This window comes from Pan troglodytes, chromosome 2 (genome assembly GCF_028858775.2).
Source record: "Pan troglodytes isolate AG18354 chromosome 2, NHGRI_mPanTro3-v2.0_pri, whole genome shotgun sequence".
Lineage (NCBI taxonomy): Eukaryota > Metazoa > Chordata > Mammalia > Primates > Hominidae > Pan > Pan troglodytes.
This window is the reverse complement of record NC_086015.1, coordinates 23,327,111-23,347,285: the sequence shown is the minus strand read 5'-3', so window position 1 is coordinate 23,347,285 and position 20,175 is coordinate 23,327,111. Positions and strand designations below refer to the sequence as shown.

The window sequence follows — 20,175 nt, the reverse complement described above, 5'->3', positions numbered from 1 at the left end:
AGGAAGATTTTCCTCCCCTACATTATCGACAATAATCATCATTATTGATTGAACAGTGAGTGAGCTTATTTCTTGATATAATTACCTCACCGAATTCTCACAATAATGCTACTTCTTTGCCCATTTACAAATGAAACATTCAGGGTTTTAGTTCTAGCTTCGTCAGTAATTAACCAGATCTTGTATAAACTTCTTACTTTCCCTCCCTTTCTCCTTATGTATACAAATATATACCTGCCCTAATTATGTCACTAAAGTTAATACTAAAAATTAAATGATATTCAGAAATAAAGATTCTGAGATAGAAAAATTTGGGTATTTGTAAGTTAATAGAAGTATTGGTTAATAAAGCATTTTAAGCAAAAGGAGAAAAAATAATTACAAACAATGAAAATGTGTATATATGCTTATAAGAAATGCTGCACCAATGGGAATTCTGCTCATTTGTTTAATTTTTACTCCATTTGCAAATATGTAAATTGGTATTACAAGCACAAATGCTATACCAAATAATAGTAATGCTGATTGGTGAATTAAAGTCAAACCCATGTGTTTCTAAAGTATCTCCCATGGTTGGTATTGCTCCTCTGAGAATCAGCAAACTAGAACTACTCAAGTGGATGTAGGAAATAACCTCAAAATACAGCATTGAATATAAATGCCAAATATGTATGGAGTATTTTGAGTTATAATGATTGGGAACATTACTGGTGTGTAGTGGGCAAGGACGTGAGATGTTCTGGCCTGGACAGGATAATCTACCCAATGTGATAGCCCTTTACTCCACAAGACTTTCAACTGTTTGGGCAGAAAAAAGTGGGATCTCCTTTATTTTAAATAATGAAGAAATACATGAGAGAAAAAAATCCATGATTCTATTGAAAAACCATTAGGAAAATTTAATTTCATGACTTCTTTTTCTTGTTGTTTTTCCCCACTCAATTGTTTCTCATGTTATTATTTATTTATTTTGATTTCATCACTATCTCACTCCAGGTCTGAGCACAGGAATTGTTAGAATACTACATATAGGGATAAGGGCCAACAAATTTGCCAGAAGACTCAGTTTCCTCATTTTTTCTATTTTCATAGACTGAAATTTGTCTTAGCATGCTATCCTTACCTGAGTTAGCTATTTCTCAATTTCTGTTGTTATATATTAATGTCTGCTTAAATGAATACTCATCATAATACTAGTTCTTATTCTATGTCCACTTGTACCTCTACTCTTTTAATTTGCCTGTACTTCCTCAATGGAATTATTGTAAATCCAAGTTTGTTCATTATAACTAACTGCAAGTATTTATCTCATTATGCATTTTAGTATCCTAACGCTACAGCCCTTATGAATTGAAATACACAAGAAATTATTATAAATGATATCTTTTATGTTGTCTCTGATATTACAGTATCAGAGATATATAAAATTGTATCAATTTTATTTTTAAGGTGACTAGGTAGAGAATAAGCAGGCATTATAAAATATTTGTTATGGAAAAGGCAATGTTGGGTTAGAAAACATTGTCCTAGACCAGGGGTTGGCAAACTTTTTGTTTAAAGGACTGATTGTGAAGATTTTAGGCTCTGTTGGCCACAGTCTCTGTTGCAACCACTCAACTCTGCTGATATAGTGGGAATGCAACAATAAAACATATACAAAAGAATCTGAGTAATTGTGTTAACAATAACTTTTATCTATAAAAACAGGGAGAAAGATTTGGCCTCTGACACTTGGTTTGCCAATCCCTGCTCTATATTCTTTTTTCTCTACTGTGTAGTTTTTCATTATATACATCCACCCATTCACCACACTTGATTTATACTCTACTATTCGGTGAATATAGACTTTGTTTCCATTATTTTGCTCCTGCAAACAATAACCCAGCAAACCTTTTGCACATGTCTGCAAGTGATTCTCCACCTAAAAAAGAATAAATGCTGAATCCTAGGGTATGTGCATTTCAAATTTGGTTGAGTCTTGCCACATTGTTCTTATTTTCGTTTGCTATCTAGGGTATAATTTCTGTCCTTATCTTTATGACCTCCTTTAGGCTTTTACTCATGCTTTTTAAAAATTCTGGAGTAATCACTTAACTCTTATATATATGTTTTTTACTCTAATTTTGTTTATTCTCTATTTGGCATTACAGTTATACTGCTCAAAACTCAAAAGTTCACAGAAGGTATCCAGTAAAATCTTCCCTTTTCTGTGCTCAGTACCTTGTGGTTCTCTCTGGAAGCAAAGAAGCTCAGCAATATCTTATTTAAATCTCCAAAGACAACCTAAGCATTGTCAAGTAAATATACACACACATACTCTTTCCCCACCCCTTTTGTATATAAATGTTAGCATACTATATATACACAACTAATCTTGCTTATTTCATTTCACAATATGTCTTGGAAATTATAAAAAATGCATAAATTGGCAACGTCTAGAGGCAATTTTGATTGTCACAACTGGGCAGTAGGTGCTACTGGCATTTAGTGGGTAGAGATCAGAGATGTTGCTAAACATCTTGCAATATACAGGGCAGCCTCCATAACTAACGATTATCCAGCCCCAAACTTCAGTCGTCCCACGGTTGAGGAATTCTACTTAAACGATATTGTATCAGGTGTCGATCACGTTTTTCAAATCTCCTATAGTCTAAAAATATTGATGTGCTAGTTTATCAGTTTCTGATACTGCGTGTTATTATAGCTATTTTTATTTTCTAAAATAAGTTTCTCTCTCTCTCTTTCTCTCTCTATGTATATACACATGCACACACAACACACACATATATATATAAGTACCTATATTTATTATGGTTATATCTTCTTAATAGTTTCTTTTATTAACATATAATATTACTTACTAGCCCTATTAGTATCTTCGTCTTAAATTTTATATCTCAGCTATTTATATTCTTGCACCTCTTTTCTTTTGGTTAGTATTTACATAACAGATCTTTTTTCCAATTCCTCTAGTAATTTTGTATTAGATTTAATTCTATAACTGGCATATTTTTGAATTTAAAAAATCCATTGACTATCACTTATTTTAGCATGTGAGTTACTACCCATTAAGTGTTTACATTTGAATATTTGTCATATATCTTGATTTACTGCTGTTATTTTTCATCTTCTAATCCCCATATTTGTCTTCCTCATTTGTTTTTCTCCTTTCCTTTTCCTTGTGGATTAGTAATATTTCATATTTCCTTAGGTTTTTTTTTCTGGTTGTTTTGAAATCACTGGGTCCATTAATATTTTTGTTTTATTTTTGCACAGTTACTTTAAAAATTTTAATACACACAACTAATTACAAAGTTTTCTAACAATATTTCCTGGGTTCTAATGTATTTACTCTGGACATGTTAAAAGGTGACACACTGCTTTTTAGCCACCTACCATCACCTCCATATGGTCATCACTGTTTAGAATTTTGGTTTCTATGTATTTAAAAAACATAAAACACCTTAATATATTTTCAGTCAATAGTTAATTAAATTTATCAACATGTTTTAGCAGTATCTGTTATAACTTGTTTTTATTTAGTCCATTGAAACAATATTGTTTATTTTCACCCAATGTTTAATGTAATTTGTCAACATATTTTATCAATTTTCATTTTAAATTTTGTTTTATCTTGGATCCACTCCTTCCTTCTGGCTTCACTTTTCTTCCTGCTAAAGAACATATTTTAGTAGTTCTTTCAGTGAGAATCTGTGGGTGGTACAATAGTTTTATTTTTTGTGAAAATATCTTCATTGTGTACCCTTTCCTCAAGAAGAATGAACCAAGAGAAAGAAATGAAAGAAAAAAGAGAAAGAAAAGAAAGGAAGGGAGAGGAAGGAAGGGAGGGAGGAGAAAGAGAGAAGAAGGAAAAACAGAGAGAAAGAAAGAAAGAAAGAAAGAAAGAAAGAAAGAAAGAAAGAAAGAAAGAAAGAAAGAAAGAAGGAAAGAGAAAGAGAAAGAAAAAAGAAGGAAGGAAGGAAGGAAGGAAGGAAGGAAGGCCGGCCAGTATTTTTTTCTAGTAAGCCAGATATTGTTCATTGCCTTTTGGCCTCTACTGTTGCTGAGAAATCTGATTTCAGTCTAATTATTATCCCTTGGTAAGTAAATTTTCTCTTTCAGAAGGCTTTGAAGATTTTCTTTTTAATCCTTTATAATCTGCACAGTAACATGTTTAGGTATGGAGTATATGTATTTTTTATCCCATTCAGTTCCTAAAGTGCCCTTTTGGACTCAGGATTTATATATATATATATTCCTTCTATTATGAAAGCTTCTCAGCTTTATCCCTTTATTTATATATTCCCCATTACGCTATCCTGTTTTTTCAGATGTCCTGTTAAATAACTCAGTGATTTTTTGACTAAGGTAAATATAAACAAAGCATACTTGCATATCATGTTACTTTTGACACTTAGCTTTCTGAAGAGTTCTTAGAGAGACCAAAGCAATCAGAGATACAACTTTATGGCATAATCTATGACTCTCAGTCTTTGTGGTTATAATAGTAGATAGTAAGAATGTGCAAATCACTTCTTAGTCTCACAGTAAAATGACAAGATGTAAAAAAGGACATTCTATTTCCTTTGAAAGAATATAACTTAGAGCCTTTGAAATGGCCCAGTAAAAGGGGCCGCAAACAATCAAGTGATTTTTTTTTTTGTATTTTTAGAATGATATGATGATTAGTAACAAAATACTCAGTTAACAGTGGCTCCAATAATAGGAACATTTTATATCATCCAAAAAGGAGTCTGGAGATGCAATGTCTCAGCTTTCTGCTTGGCCATCCACATTTTCTTTGCCATATCTCTCTGAATGATAACAAGACAGCTGCAGTGGTTTCAAACATCATCTCCTTCTATCTACACATCCCAGTGGAAATGAAGGAATGGGGATGCAAATATTTTTCCCTTACATGTGTTTCTTTTTTTTATCAGGGAAAAGAATTATTTCCAAGAAGCTCCCCTCTCCCCACCAAAACAATCTCTTTATATCCTGTTGGATAGACTTGGTCACATACTGATCTTCACACGAGGAAGTGAGATAAACGGAATGAAATTAGCAATGGTTTAGAACAGTCATAATTTATTCCCTGAATCTGGGCATACTGCTGCCTACAAAAAATTGCTTTTTTAAAAATTTTTCAGTAAGAAAATGGGAGCGATAACTGTTGAACCTATGGATACACAGCAGTTTTCACCACCAAGATTACAAATTCAAATTATTAATTTCCATATTCGTGGAAGAAAGAAAAGGAGGTGGTCTTTCTTTTTCTCATTTTCTGCCTCATTGCCATAAATAAAGAAAAGCAAGTTGAGTGAAAATTTTTCAGAAAATAGAATCATATTAACTGTAAACTCAAGCAAAAAACCTGATCCAGCAACCAGAAGGCCTGAGTCTGCCATCACTTAGTTGTAGGGCCTTGGGCAAATCACTAATGCACAGTTCTCCAACTGTGGTGTAAGAAAGATTGGATTCGATTAATGCTATTCAGTCACTTCTCATTTTAAGTTTCTATAAGGCTTTGAATCAGCAGCTTAATTATATAGGATGATTTTCAAACTAAAGGTAACTATATAGCCAAACTTTGTAACTAACAGGCAACCTTGCACCATGTTGATCCCAAATAATTAATGTGGCTTACAAAAGAATTTAATTTAAGAGTAAGAGTACAGCCTAGTAGAGATTCACCATTCATATTTAAGTTTTGACTAGCATAATTACAATCAGACACTTTCTTTATGGTAAATCTACATGGGAAGAATGTTTTTGAGTCTATCTCCCCAAAAGAGCATTACTAAGTGGTCTGGGGAAGAATGAGTTCTGAGGTAAAAATAAATTTGAGAGATGCTGGATTAATCATATTTAAATAAATTTCTTTATCATTAAATTTCTCAGAAGACCTACAGTGCCAAAGTGTATTGTGACTCTCCAAAAGAGATATATCATCTCCCAAATTTGACTGTGGGTCCTTTCTTCATGAAACATTTATTTCTCAATTTAAAATAATCATATTGCCTTATACTTTTGTATGGAGTTTACGTGAATACCAAAATATTTTTTAAAACATCATCTTGTAGTTCTATGAACACCTATCCTTCCCAGACCCTTTTTGTACTACTTTTTAACAATTGTGCCCTAATTGATTATAAGACGCCAAATTAATAATACTACTCCAGAAATAGAAAATAAACAGTATGTTAAATATACATGTAAATTTTACCACACATATTGATTTAGTAAATATATATATATATATTTTATTATACTTTAAGTTCTAGGGTACATGTGCATAATGTGCAGGTTTGTTACATATGTATACATGCGCCATGTTGGTGTGCTGCACCCATTAACTCATCATTTACATTAGGTATATCTCCTAATGCTATCCCTCTCACCTAACCCCACTGCACGACAGGCCCTGGTGTGTGATGTTTCCCACCCTGTGTCCAAGTAGTCTCATTGTTCAATTGCCACCTACGAGTGAGAACACGGGGTGTTTGGTTTTCTATCCTTGCAATGGTTTGCTCAGAATGATGGTTCTAGCTTCATCCATGTCCCTACAAAGGACATGAACTCATCCTTTTTTATGGCTGCATAGTATTCCATGTTGTATATGTGCCACATTTTCTTAATCCAGTCTATCATTGATGGACATTTGGGTTGGTTCCAAGTCTTTGCTATTGTGAATAGTGCTGCAATAAACATATGTGTGCATGTGTCTTTATAGCAGCATGATTTATAATCCTTTGGTTATATACCCAGTAATGGGATGGCTGGGTCAAATGGTATTTCTAGTTCTAGATCCTTGAGGAATCACCATACTGTCTTCCACAATGGGTGAACTAGTTTACAGTCCCACCAACAGTGTAAAAGTGTTTCTATTTCTCCACATCCTCTCTAGCACCTGTTGTTTCTTGACTTTTTAGTGATCGCCATTCTAACTGGTGTGAGATGGTACCTCATTGTGGTTTTGATTTGCATTTCTCTGATGGCCAGTGATGATGAGCATTTTTTCATGTGTCTGTTGGCTGCATAAATGTCTTCTTTTGAGAAGTGTCTGTTCATATCCTTTGCCCACTTTTTGATGGGGTTGTTTGATTGTTTTCTTGTAAATTTGTTTGAGTTTCTTGTAGATTCTGGATATTAGCCCTTTGTCAGATGGGCAGATTGTAAAAATTTTCTCCCATTCTGTAGGTTGCCTATTCACTCTGATGGTAGTTTCTTTTGCAGTGCAGAAGCTCTTTAGTTTAATTAAATCCCATTTGTCAATTTTGGCTTTTGTTGCCATTGCTTTTGGTGTTTTAGACATGAAGTCCTTGCACATGCCTATGTCCTGAATGGTATTGCCTAGGTTTTCTTCTAGGGTTTTTATGGTTTTAGGTCTAACATTTAAATCTTTAATCCATCTTGAATTAATTTTTGTATAAGGTGTAAGGAAGGGATCCAGTTTCAGCTTTCTACATGTGGCTAGCCAGTTTTCCCAGCACCATTTATTAAATAGGGAATCCTTTCCCCATTGCTTGCTTTTCTCAGGTTTGTCAAAGATCAGATGGTTGTAGATGTGTGGTATTATTTCTGAGGGCTCTGTTCTGTTCCATTGGTCTATATCTCCGTTTTGGTACCAGTACCATGCTGTTTTGGTTACTGTAGCCTTGTAGTATAGTTTGAAGTCAGGTAGCGTGATACCTCCAGCTTTGTTCTTTTGGCTTAGGATTGACTTGGCAATGCGGGCTCTTTTTTGGTTCCATATGAACTTTAAAGTAGTTTTTTCCAATTCTGTGACGAAAGTCACTGGTAGCTTGATGGGGATAGCATTGAATCTATAAATTACCTTGGGCAGTATGGCCATTTTCACGATATTGATTCTTCCTATCCATGAGCATGGAATGTTCTTCCATTTGTTTGTGTCCTCTTTTACTTCGATGAGCAGTGGTTTGTAGTTCTCCTTGAAGAGGTCTTTCACATCCCTTGTAAGTTGGATTCCTAGGTATTTTACTCTCTTTGAAGCCATTGTGAATGGGAGTTCACTCATGATTTGGCTCTCTGTCTGTTATTGGTGTATAGGAATGCTTGTGATTTTTGCACATTGATTTTGTATTCTGAGACTTTGCTGAAGTTGCTTATCAGCTTAAGGAGATTTTGGGCTGAGACGATGGGGTTTTCTAAATATACAATCATGTCACCTGCAAACAGAGACAATTTGACTTTCTCTTTTCCTAACTGAATACCCTTTATTTCTTTCTCCTGCCTGATTGCCCTGGCCAGAACTTCCATCACTATGTTGAATAGGAGTGGTGAGAGAGGGCATCCTTGTCTTGTGCTAGTTTTCAAAGGGAATGCTTCCAGTGTTTGCCCATTCAGTATGATATTGGCTGTGGGTCTGTCATAAATAGCGCTTATTATTTTGAGATACGTCCCATCAATACCTAGTTTATTGAGAGTTGTTAGCATGGAGGGCTGTTGAATTTTGTCGAAGGCCTTTTCTGCATCTATTGAGATAATCATGTGGTTTTTGTCTTTGGTTCTGTTTCTATGATGGATTATGTTTCTTGATTTGCATATGTTGAACCAGCCTTGCATCCCAGAGATGAAGCCAACTTGATCGTGGTGGATAAGCTTTTTGATGTGCTGCTGGATTTGGTTTGCCAGTATTTTATTGAGGATTTTTGCATTGATGTGCATCAGGGATATTGATCTAAAATTCTCTTTTTTTGTTTTGTCTCTGCCAGGCTTTGATATCAGGATGATGCTGACCTCATAAAATGAGTAAGGGAGGATTCCCTCTTTTGCTATTGATTTGAATAGTTTCAGAAGGAATGGTACCAGCTCCTCTTCGTACCTCTCGTAGAATTTGGCTGTGAATCCATCTGGTCCTGGACTTTTTTTGGTTGATAGGCTATTAATTATTGCCTTAATTTCATAGCCTGTTATTGGTCTATTCAGGGATTCAACTTCTTCCTGGTTTAGCCTTGGGAGGGTGTATGTGTCGAGGAATTTATCCATTTCTTCTAGATTTTCTAGTTTATTTGAGTAAAGGTGTTTATAGTATTCTCTGATGGTAGTTTGTATATCTGTGGGATCGGTGATGAAATCCCCTTTATCATTTTTATTGCGACTATTCAATTCTTCTCTCTTTTCTTCTTTATTAGTCTTGCCAGTGGTCTATCAATTTTGTTGATCTTTAAAAAAAAAAAACAGCTCCTGGATTCATTGATTTTTTGAAGGTTTTTTTGTGTCTCTATCTCTTTTAGCTCTGCTCTGATTTTAGTTATTTCTTGCCGTCTGCTAGCTTTTGAATGTGTTTGCTCTTGCTTCTCTAGTTCTTTTAATTTTGATGTTAGGGTGTCAATTTTAGATCTTTCCTGCTTTCTCTTGTGGGCATTTAGTGCTATAAATTTCCCTCTACACACTGCTTTAAATGTGTCCCAGAGATTCTGGTATGTTGTGTCTTTGTTCTCACTGGTTTCAAAGAACATCTTTATTTCTGCCTTCATTTCGTTATGTACCCAGTAGTCATTCAGGAGCACGTTGTTCAGTTTCCATGTAGTCGAGTGGTTTTGAGTGAGGTTCTTAATCCGGAGTTCTAGTTTGATTGCACTGTGGTCTGAGAGACACTTTTTTATAATTTCTGTTCTTTTGCATTTGCTGAGGAGTGCTTTACTTCCAACTATGTGGTCAATTTTGGTATAACTGCGATGTGGTGCTGAGAAGAATGTATATTCTGTTGATTTGGGGTGGAGAGTTCCGTAGATGTCTATTAGGTCCGCTTGGTGCAGAGCTGAGTTCAATTCCTGGATATCCTTGTTAACTTTCTGTCTTGTTGATCTGTCTAATATTGACAGTGGGGTGTTAAAGTCTCCCATTATTATTCTGTGGGAGTCTAAGTCTCTTTGTATGTCTCTAAGGACTTGCTTTGTGAATCTGGATGCTCATGTATTGGGTGCATATATGTTTAGGATAATTAGCTCTTCTTGTTGAATTGATCCCTTTACCATTATGTAATGGCCTTGTCTCTTTTGATCTTTGTTGGTTTAAAGTCTGTTTTATCAGAGACTAGGATTCCAACCCCTGCTTTTTTTTGTTTTCCATTTGCTTGGTAGGTCTTCCTCCATCCCTTTATTTTGAGTCTATGTGTGTCTCTGAACATGAGATGGGTCTCCTGAATACAGCACACTGATGGGTCTTGACTCTTTATCCAATTTGCCAGTCTGTGTCTTTTAATTGGAGCATTTAGCCCATTTACATTTAAGGTTAATATTGTTATGTGTGAATTTGATCCTGTCAATATGATGTCAGCTGGTTATTTTGCTCGTTAGTTGACACAGTTTCTTCCCAGCCTCGATGGTCTTTACAATCTGGCATATTTTTGCAGTGGCTGGTACTGGTTGTTCCTTTCCATGTTTAGTGCTTCCTTCAGGAGCTCTTGTAAGGCAGGCCTGGTGGTGACAAAATCTCTCAGCATTTGCTTGTCTGTAAAGGATTTTATTTCTCCTTCACTTATGAAGCTTAGTTTGGCCGGATATAAAATTCTGGGTTGAAAATTCTTTTCTTTAAGAATGTTGAATATTGGTCCCCACTCTCTTCTGGCTTGTAGAGTTTCTGCCAAGAGATCTGCTGTTAGTCTGATGGGCTTCCCTTTGTGAGTAACCCGACCTTTCTCTCTGGTTGCCTTTAACATTTTTTCCTTCATTTCAACTTTGGTGAATCTGACAATTACGTGTCTTGGAGTTGCTCTTCTTGAGGTGTACGTCTGTGGCATTCTCTGTATTTCCTGAATTTGAATGTTGGCCTGCCTTGCTAGGTTGGGAAAGTTCTCCTGGATAATATCCTGAAGAGTGTTTTACAACTTGGTTGCATTCTCCCTGTCACTTTGAGGTACACCAATCAGATGTAGATTTGGTCTTTTCACATAGTCCCATGTTTCTTGGAGGCTTTGTTCTTTTCTTTTTAATCTTTTTTCTCTAAATTTCTCTTCTTGCTTCATTTAATTCATCTGATCTTCAGTCACTGATACCCTTTCTTCCACTTGATCGAATTGGCTACTGAAGCTTGTGCATGCGTCATATAGTTCTCATGCCATGGTTTTCAGCTCCATCAGGTCATTTAAGGTCTTCTCTATGCTGTTTATTCTAGTTAGCCATTCATCTAATCTTTTTTCAAGGTTTTTAGCTTCTTTGTGATGGGTTCAAACATCCTCCTTTAGCTTGGAGATGTTTGTTATTACCGATTGTCTGAAGCCGTCTTCTCTCAACTCGTCAAAGTCATTCTCCATCCAGCTTTGTTCCGTTGCTGGCAAGGAGGTGCGTTCCTTTGGAGGAGAAGAGGTGCTCTGATTTTTAGAATTTTCAGCTTTTCTGCTCTGGTTTCTTCCCATCTTTGTGTTTTTATCTACCTTTGGTCTCTGATGATGGTGACGTACAGATGGGGTTTTGGTGTGGATGTCCTTTCTGTTTGTTAGTTTTCCTTCTAACAGTCAGGACCCTCAGCTGCAGGTCTGCTGGAGTTTGCTGGAGGTCCACTCTAGACCCTGTTTGCCTAGGTATCACTAGCGGAGGCTGCAGAACAGCAAATATTGCAGAACAGCAAATGTTGCTGCCTGATCCTTCCTCTGGAAGCTTCGTCTCAGAGGGGCACCCAGCTGCATGAGGTGTCAGTTGGCCCCTACTGGGAAGTATCTCCCAGTTAGGCTACTCAGGGGTCAGGGACCCACTTGAGGAGGCAGTCTTTCCGTTCTCAGATCTCAAACTCCATGCTGGGAGAACCACTACTCTCTTCAAAGCTGTCAGACAGGGAAGTTTAAGTCTGCAGTAATTTAATAAATATTAAATGGTATGAACACTACCTTCACATTGTAAAGATACAATATTACAGGCAATATTACAGGCAACTATTTTGTCCCCAGTATTTTAACTTATTTCTCAATGATCACTTTTAGGCCACCTTTTTGAAATATTTTATAGAATAAAGGTTTAGGGAAACAGAGAAATATTAATTTAAGCCATTTTTCTAAATATGCTATAATAAATTGTAGATATGCTTAAACTCATTTAAAAGAAAGAGCAGGCAGATAACAGCAGGAAAGAATAGGAACGTTTTTACTGCTTATAAAAATAAGTTGGTCAACAAGAGATTTCAGGCAGGAGTCACACTAGAACTGCTTGCAGACCAAAATTTCAAATCCTAAATCTTTGCAGAAAGTAAACACCAAAAAAATTGGAATGGGTTTTCATTCCTTTGCATGTAGCTAGTAAGGGATGGGTATTGCCTACTGGGAGAACCATCTTGCTGCTGAAGCACAGTCGAAATGACAGTAATAAAAAACACAGAAGAATTTAGGGGTTGCTATCAGGGGAGCAAATGAGTCTCCATTGGTTTAGTAGAGAAAAGCAGCCTTAAAACAAATAAACAAAAACTTTAAAAATATCTCCGTCAAAGGTATGAGTTTTTATGGGAGTAAGTCAGTCATCATCTGCTAATGAACATGTGGTAACAGAAGTGGCTTCTAAGGCCAAAGAATGTCAAATATCTAAGAACCAGGAAGAATGGAAAGGAAAGTTCAAGATATAACTTGACCTAATAACAAAGTTGTAAATAACAATAATAAGATGATGAAGTATTTGTTAAGCAGATACTTACATCTATTATTTCACAAAACCCTATGAAATCACTACTACAAAAAACGAAGGCTTAGCCATGTCGAGTGACTGCCCAAGTTCTTGAGAACTTTGACCAGGGCATGGAGAGTGTTTTTACGATGCTAATTTATGTGTGCATCATGGGTGGGTGGGAGGAGACTTCAAATGTTGGCAAAGTAAAAGGATACAAAACCACAGACACACCCAATCTGTCTACCATTTTCATTTTAAATTCTTGTTCAAACTGGAATGTTATTTTCCATTTAACCATTATTTAATAGATCCCTTTATGGTTACATCTTTCTAATAAAGGATAGCTATATTTTAAAATAAAAAAATTAAAAATAAAATTGCCGTCTGCCTAACTAGACAACATTGCCATCTAGTGGCCTAAACACACTACAGCTACCACTTCTGGGGTGACAGCAGAGGTCCTATCAAGGCTCTGAAGGGTGTGCCCAGTAGACACAATGTTAATAACGATGCCAAGCCATACCAAGAGCACACAAACTCATCCAAAGCAAACGTGCTGATATTCAACCAGAAAACGCACTCTAGCCTCAAAGATTTAACAGCTTCACTGAGAAAAAACCAAAAAAAACAAAACAAAAAAACAACTACTACCACCATTGAACCAAGGTTTTGATGTGCCTCACTTAATTATTTATTTTTCTTTGAAATTTTAAGATCCATTTCTCACTCCTTTGTTCACCTACCTGCTTGAAAATGTTTCCAAACATCCTCTCATCTTTACAGTAAGAATATAGCCCTCTATCACCATGACCAAGGAAAGAAGCAGGTATCAGCTGCTAATGACAGTCAATAACTCAACAGGGAGTCAATCTGTGACTTACAGACCCGGAATCTGTCCTAGAATGAGCAAGCCAGAGCTAGGCTTTGGTCTAAACAAGATGAAGATTTAAGGGACAGGAAAATAGGAAAAGGCTTACAAGATTGGCACAGATGCAGCTTCAACTGAGGTACACAATATTCTAGTGATAAATTATCTTAACAAACATCCTTTGGGGCCTTTTCTTTAATTAAAATCAGATACTCACTGCTTCTCCAGATTTACTGCAAGGCTTATGTAACCCTTTGTTTCTGCAACCAGGTCATTTATTGAAACCATCAACATGCTGAAAGGGCACGGAAGGGCATGGAGAAAGAACACGTCAAGGAGTGGACCACTGTCACAACACCACTGGTGGGTTTTTGTCAAACCCATCTCTGACCCTACCAGTTTAAGATCATGAAGGATGTGAGAGTACAAACAAAACAGCTGTTAAATCTTTTTTAGCCCATTCTGGATGAAATAAGTATAGAAACACAGGAGATCAGTTTAGATCTGTTTGAATAAAGGGACAGGAAAAGTTGGAAGAGGCAATTTTCAGAAATCCAAATACAGTATGTGCTTCTCCAAAATTTGCAACAGAGGCTGAATCATGCCCATGCAAATGGATCTTAGTTCAAATTCATGTCAGAAAAATCTGGAACACACTTCACTTCTCATATGCAAATATCGTAGGAAAGCAGCTGTTTGTTCTTACCTATAATAAAAAGAATCTCCACTGCAATGTCACTGACGGTTGTGCTCCGAGTTGTGGACAGGTCGTCATTGCCAATAAAGCAAACGTTGTAAGGTACAGTCACAGCAACATAAAACGTTGCCAACAAAATAAGCCAGTCCCAGCCAGCTTTAAAAGTGCTAAAATGCAAAAGTATGAATTTGGACTTTTTTGCATCAGAAACTTTATACTCCGGAAATGCTGGTTTATCTACAAAAACATTCTGTGGATGAAGACAAAAAGGAGAGAAAGGAGAAACACAACATTAGAAACAAGGATTACATAGCTTGAAACACACACTTTTGTGAGTAGGATCATTCACTACACAAAGCAGTATCTTACAAGTGACTTTTAAAAGTTGGTGATGCAAAGCATCTAAACATCTAAAACTGAGCAGAGATCTTTGTTATAAGGAACAGGAATATGCAGAGTTTAGTCATGAAGCTAAGTGAGTAACCCAGATTTTGTTCATTAAAAAATAAAAAAGACCATTACCTAAAATGTCATCAAAAAACATTCACAGTTACATGTAATTCTACACACATTGTAAACACAAAGCTATATTTACATTCCTATTGTCATGAGAACATTCTGTATACTTGTAGATTTCTGATGACAGTCATTATCTAAAGACTATATTTGACCTGATATTTTACTGATGACAGCAATGGTACTTTTCTTTCCAAAAAGAATAGATATACGACCAATATTATATTGTAAACAGTTTACATTTCTTTCCAAATACAGCCAAGTCGTGCTAACTACTTTCATTTTTTGCACTGTGGCTGTTGGTGAAGTTGGGAACCCAAATCTCGTTACCTTGACTGACACAGATGCACTCTGACATGGGCCAGACATTATTCAGATGGTAAAGTAAGAAACAGTTGCTTAAGAGTTATTAGTCAAGTCATGGGAGGAGAAAGCCAATGTTCACTGTGCAGCTGATTAAATGCAGAATAGCTGGAGTTTTTGATAACTGCAAAAGCACTTCACTTTGAATGCAGTTCAAATTGATGAACAATTCCCTTGTTGCTAGAAGACAAAGGGAGGCCCAACAATAGCATGTGTGGAAATTTGACAAGCCTGTGACCAGATACTTGCAGACCTGGCTTTGACCTCAATTAATGGGAAATATAAGATAGGTAATGGAAACTTATATTTGAAAGTTTAGTTGAATTAACAGAGCAGTTATAAATTCCAGAATACATATTACTTGTAGGTCACAATGTTGTGTTCTTGTCTCACTCATTGAGGGAAGGGCAGATTAATGTGATGTGTTCAGGGATCCTGAAGTACCTGAGGATTCAAGAAAGGTTCAGAAAGATCAGGAACATTTAGCTCTAAGTGGTGACTGTCAGTGATTGAATAGTTCTGCTACCTTAGTATTAACGGACCCCTGTCTGGCATTTCTCTTTGGTAGGTATTTTCAACCCATGTTTCTATTTCCTGTTAATATTCTCACTCAACCCACACAGGCATCTCATAATGTCAGTACTTCGTGGTGGGTCACTGTTAAACTACTTCCAGATGGTCCTCAGATGCCCATTTGCCACTGCATCTATGTTTCATACAATTCCCTCATATTTGTCCTGTCTCCCTTGTCTCATTCTCTGGTTTCAAGAAACCAGTTCCAAAGGTAGACTTTGGCATAAAACAGAGAAGGGGAGATGAAGTAGCCCCGTTGGGCTTCTCATAAAAATTCGGGCTGTTACATTGGAAGAGGGAATTAAGGTCTATAACCATTAATCTTCTCACCACTGATAAACACTTCAAGTTGTAATAACATGATTGGTTCTAATCCAAATTTTCCCTGAATATTTACTACAATAAAGAATTATCAGAAGCCATGGGAAATATCTCATTTTCTATCCACATAAGTTTTTTCTATCATATTACAGAAATTAAAATTTTACATTGTTTGAGGGAACATCCATATCTAGGGTAATGATTTGGGAAAACTCAAAAGTGAAGTTTTTGTTTTTGTCTTTGATTATGCTGATTATATGAAGCATCAGTGATTCTGTCACAAAAGTTCAGCAATATATTAGTTTTCTGTACAAATCAGAAAATAAATCTCACGGTTTCATTTTGTAAGCTACTTAGAACATATTTTAAAAATATTTTAAAAAGATACTGAGAATTCAATACATTTGAGATTAGATTTAAATTTTGAAATGTTGTTAACTCAAATCCTGCAAACATCTTTACATAATCACCTGAGTGAAAAAAATAGACGCTTCTCTTCTTCCACCAGCTTTTGTAATGTTTTATCAAAATCCTTTTGAATGAAAAAAATTCTTAAAATCGTAAAAAAAATGGTACACAATTGTAAAATTATGCTTTTTAGCAGGAAGTAGGGGGAAAGACATGTTATTTATAACTGTCAAACATGGAGTTTGCCTAGTCTAGACGTTAAGTTTATCTTATTTATTAATCTTCAAGCATATTTCTTTAGTACCAATGGTGTTTTAGATGTTTAACCTCTAACCTATGAGTTATTGAAACATACTAGTTAACTCCAGTGCCTAATTAAGGTAATTGTTTCCTAAACTATTTTTGCAATAGTTCCTTTGAAACTATCATCTGAATGAGCAAGAGAATGTGAAAATGTTTCTACAGTCACTTCAGTGAGTAATCTAAACCCAGTGTATGCCTTTGATGATCACCACTGTCCCCGCCAGAAAAATGCATTTGTAGCACTCTCCTTTCAAGTTTTCAAGGCTCTAGTGTGATCTTTAACATTTCTTTGTGTTGAAAACATTTGCATCATATCATTCTCATTTGATTGACAGAATAACAATCAAGGAAGGCAGAATTTGAAAACACCTTTTTCAAGTTATACCAGGCAAAGTTAGAGCCAGACTAAAATATGTTGCATCCTGATTCCCAAACCTGCTAATGACCTGACGAGTTCATTTGACTATGGCTGAAGCATATATTCCTGTTCCACAGAACTGTATCCGAGAAGGAGCAAGGTAAGAGTCAAAAGCACAGTGGCTTTGAATTAGAAGATTAAAGGTTGGGTACCACAACTGCTGCTTCTAATAAGTTGTGTTTTTTTCCATCATTAAAATGGGACTAATAAAAATCAGACCTAGTACTGGCTTGCTATAAGAATCAAATAATATGATGTAAGTAAAAGGAATTTGTAAATAGCAAAGGGCTATAAAATGTTAAGAATTATTTTTTGTGTGTGCAAATGTTATTACAGCCAGAATTTCCAGAAAATTTATTGTTTATTCAATAAACTATACAAGTCATTTCCTCTTCTCCCTTCTGCCTTCCTTCTATCTGCCATTTAGCCATTCTACTATGTTATCCTTGAAAGGAGATGGTGAACACGTGAACAGGGCAAGTCCTGATTCCATACTTTGCTTCAGGAATAAGATATTACCTGTAGTATTAGAGTCACTGGGCTGTTAGGCATCTTAAATTACTATGTATTATTTTAATGCTCTACTCTGATGTTTGTATTTCTTAAATGAATGGCAATTAAGCAAATTAGCTAAGTAGTGGGAGTTACAGTTTTTTTGAAATCAGATTTTTAAGTACTGCTTTGTACTTTGTTGAATCTAAAGGGAAAAATAGCATGCCCAGCAAATGCATTTTAAAGCTCACTAATACTTGGTATGTTTAAATTCTCCACTAAAAGCTAGACAGTGTCAGCTTTCAGCCTTACAGAATCGGTGGATAATATTTGTTTAGGTGCTTTGCTGGTTGATTTGCATGGAATCAAGCCCAGATGCGGTTACCTTTGTTTCTTCTTATAACTTGCTTATGTCACTAAGGCTGACTTGGTAACTGAAAGGGGATGTAAATAGGCACCAGTGGAAGGATCCATAGATCAAGTGGTGTGCACTGTTTCAAGCCTCTCCCTGGATTCCCAGGAAATCAATATAACACTAAGGCACAGGTATCCCTAGAGAAACTTTATATTGAATTAGGACCAAAAAAAATCAAAGCGTGACCCTCCACAGTGGTACATGGCAGACCAGCACGGACATGGTTGATGGTCCTTGGAGGACAAATGATTCAAAACATCTTGTTTTGGCTTCCAGAAAGTTGCACTGAAGTACAGCCAGGTTTGCAGCACTTTCATGTCAGATCTCGTTCCTCACCCTGGGTTCATACATCTTTCTTTGTTCACTACAATCAGAAATGAATACTTTGTATGTCTGATGAATGGTCCTGTTTTATCAAAGCATGTGTATGTCGGATTAGGTAGTCCTTGAGCTTGCTATGTTAAAAATGAAATGCCAAAGGATCCCCTCTCTGTCCTTAACTCCCAGAACTTCTGGATCTTAAATCGATTCCAAAATAGATCTGGTTGTTTCATGTGACTTTTTCTTGTCATTGGCAAGTTAGATGCTGGTATTTAATCTGCCACCTATGGTCACACAACACCCCATACATGTTCTGATGATTCCATAAGGCAAATTAATGACATTAACATTATCTTAAAACTTTGAGTATCTACAACTAAAGAGACATTGTTCTAGGTTTCTCAGTGAAGTCTCTTAGTGCTAAGAACCAATTACAAAATTCAGTGTGAAATCCTGGAAGATATATGTCATGTAAAATGGGAAATAATCACCTTTTACAGGCATAGTTATTTGTTGTGGCTTTGACAGGTAAGACACCATATTTCAGAAAGCAACTCTATTGTAATTTACTAGAAGTGTGACTTTCCCAAATTGTTTAATGTATGGTATGCAATTGTAAATCCAGTGTTTTACTGTGAAATTTTCAACTGTGTTTTATATAAAATGTAAGTTTTTTAATGGAGTAATGACTTTGATTTGGTCATGTTCCTCCTGGATAAAAGCATTTGTAGAACTAGATAACATGCAAAACAGATGGAACTAAAATTAAATTTGAGAAATTTTAACCAATAAACTATGAATGTGTAATATGACTTGCTGCATCATTTTTGTTTCATAAAATGTAACCAGTGCGTCCCCATTTGCAGTGTCCCTAGTACCATATTGTACTTCACTGCAATAATATTCTAATCTCTATGCTGTGATAACACTATGATTAAGTACTTTTATTATAGAAATGCCTCATGACTGCTGACCTTTTCCAGTTTGTTCTTTATAGAAAAGCACAAACCAAAGTGGGAAAAAAAAATCTAGGCAAGCCAATAAATGGGTAATTGAGGCCTTTCTTTAGCGAGTCAAACATTGCCACCAGGGGAAACACTAGCATTCATCCTGTACACACATACCACCTACATTATTTATTTTCAATTTGTTCTTTTCTCTTCTTTGCAGGTGCCCAGAGATGTGATAAAGGACTGCTCGACTCCGTCTCCGGGCTGAGTCAAAGTGGGTCCCTGCTCTTGATCTTCCTTTGACTTTGTCTGGGGGAAAACAAAACTCATTAGACACACATGCATGCATCATTTCACCTCAAGAATGTCATTTTGACAGTTCCCTTTCAAGAGCATATTGTACATGTTTTCCAATACCTACAATAATCTGCTGGATCCTAATGACATTTAATTTAATTTTAGTCTTTTATGATTTATATATTTTTATCATCATATTGACTGCATTAATTTTTAAAAATTAAAGTAAAACGTACATGAACACAGAAGAACTTTAAAATAGTTCAGGAAATCATTAATGGGTATTACTCCTTTCTTCCTGCTATTCTACACTGAAATCCCTAGTTCTACTCTCAACATTTAAAAACATTCTTTCCAGAAAAATTTCTAATATGCACCCTATATCCACATTTACAATTATTTTTTCTGTGCATAAATGTAAGTTTACAGTGGAAACTGTTTACTTATTAATTTTTTCACATTAAAATACTTGTAAATCATTCCATATTTGCATATTATAGTTCTCTCCTATTTTTTAAATGGCTAATAGCATACTATGTTAAGATTATAACTAACCTTATTAATTTTACTATTTCACTGTCATGAAGATTCAGATTTATCTAAGATTTTTTGTCAAAAT

General features: G+C 35.6%; 1 protein-coding gene across 2 annotated transcripts in view; it reads right to left on the bottom strand.

Annotated features, from left to right (window-relative positions):
• Positions 1-20,175, bottom strand: part of KCNH8 (potassium voltage-gated channel subfamily H member 8) — a 393,974-nt gene that overhangs the window by 181,010 nt on the left and 192,789 nt on the right. Inside the window, exons 1-3 of one of the 2 annotated variants that reach the window (XM_054680428.2) lie at positions 19,441-19,525; positions 15,420-15,502; positions 14,189-14,429 (exon numbers count right to left, since the gene is read on the bottom strand). In XM_054680428.2, the coding sequence (XP_054536403.1) occupies positions 14,189-14,429; positions 15,420-15,455 (277 nt within the window). In that variant the 5' untranslated portion in view covers positions 15,456-15,502; positions 19,441-19,525. Of the gene's footprint in view, positions 1-14,188; positions 14,430-15,419; positions 15,503-19,440; positions 19,569-20,175 lie in introns of those variants that run through there. The other variant, XM_001162672.6, reaches the window with a different exon arrangement.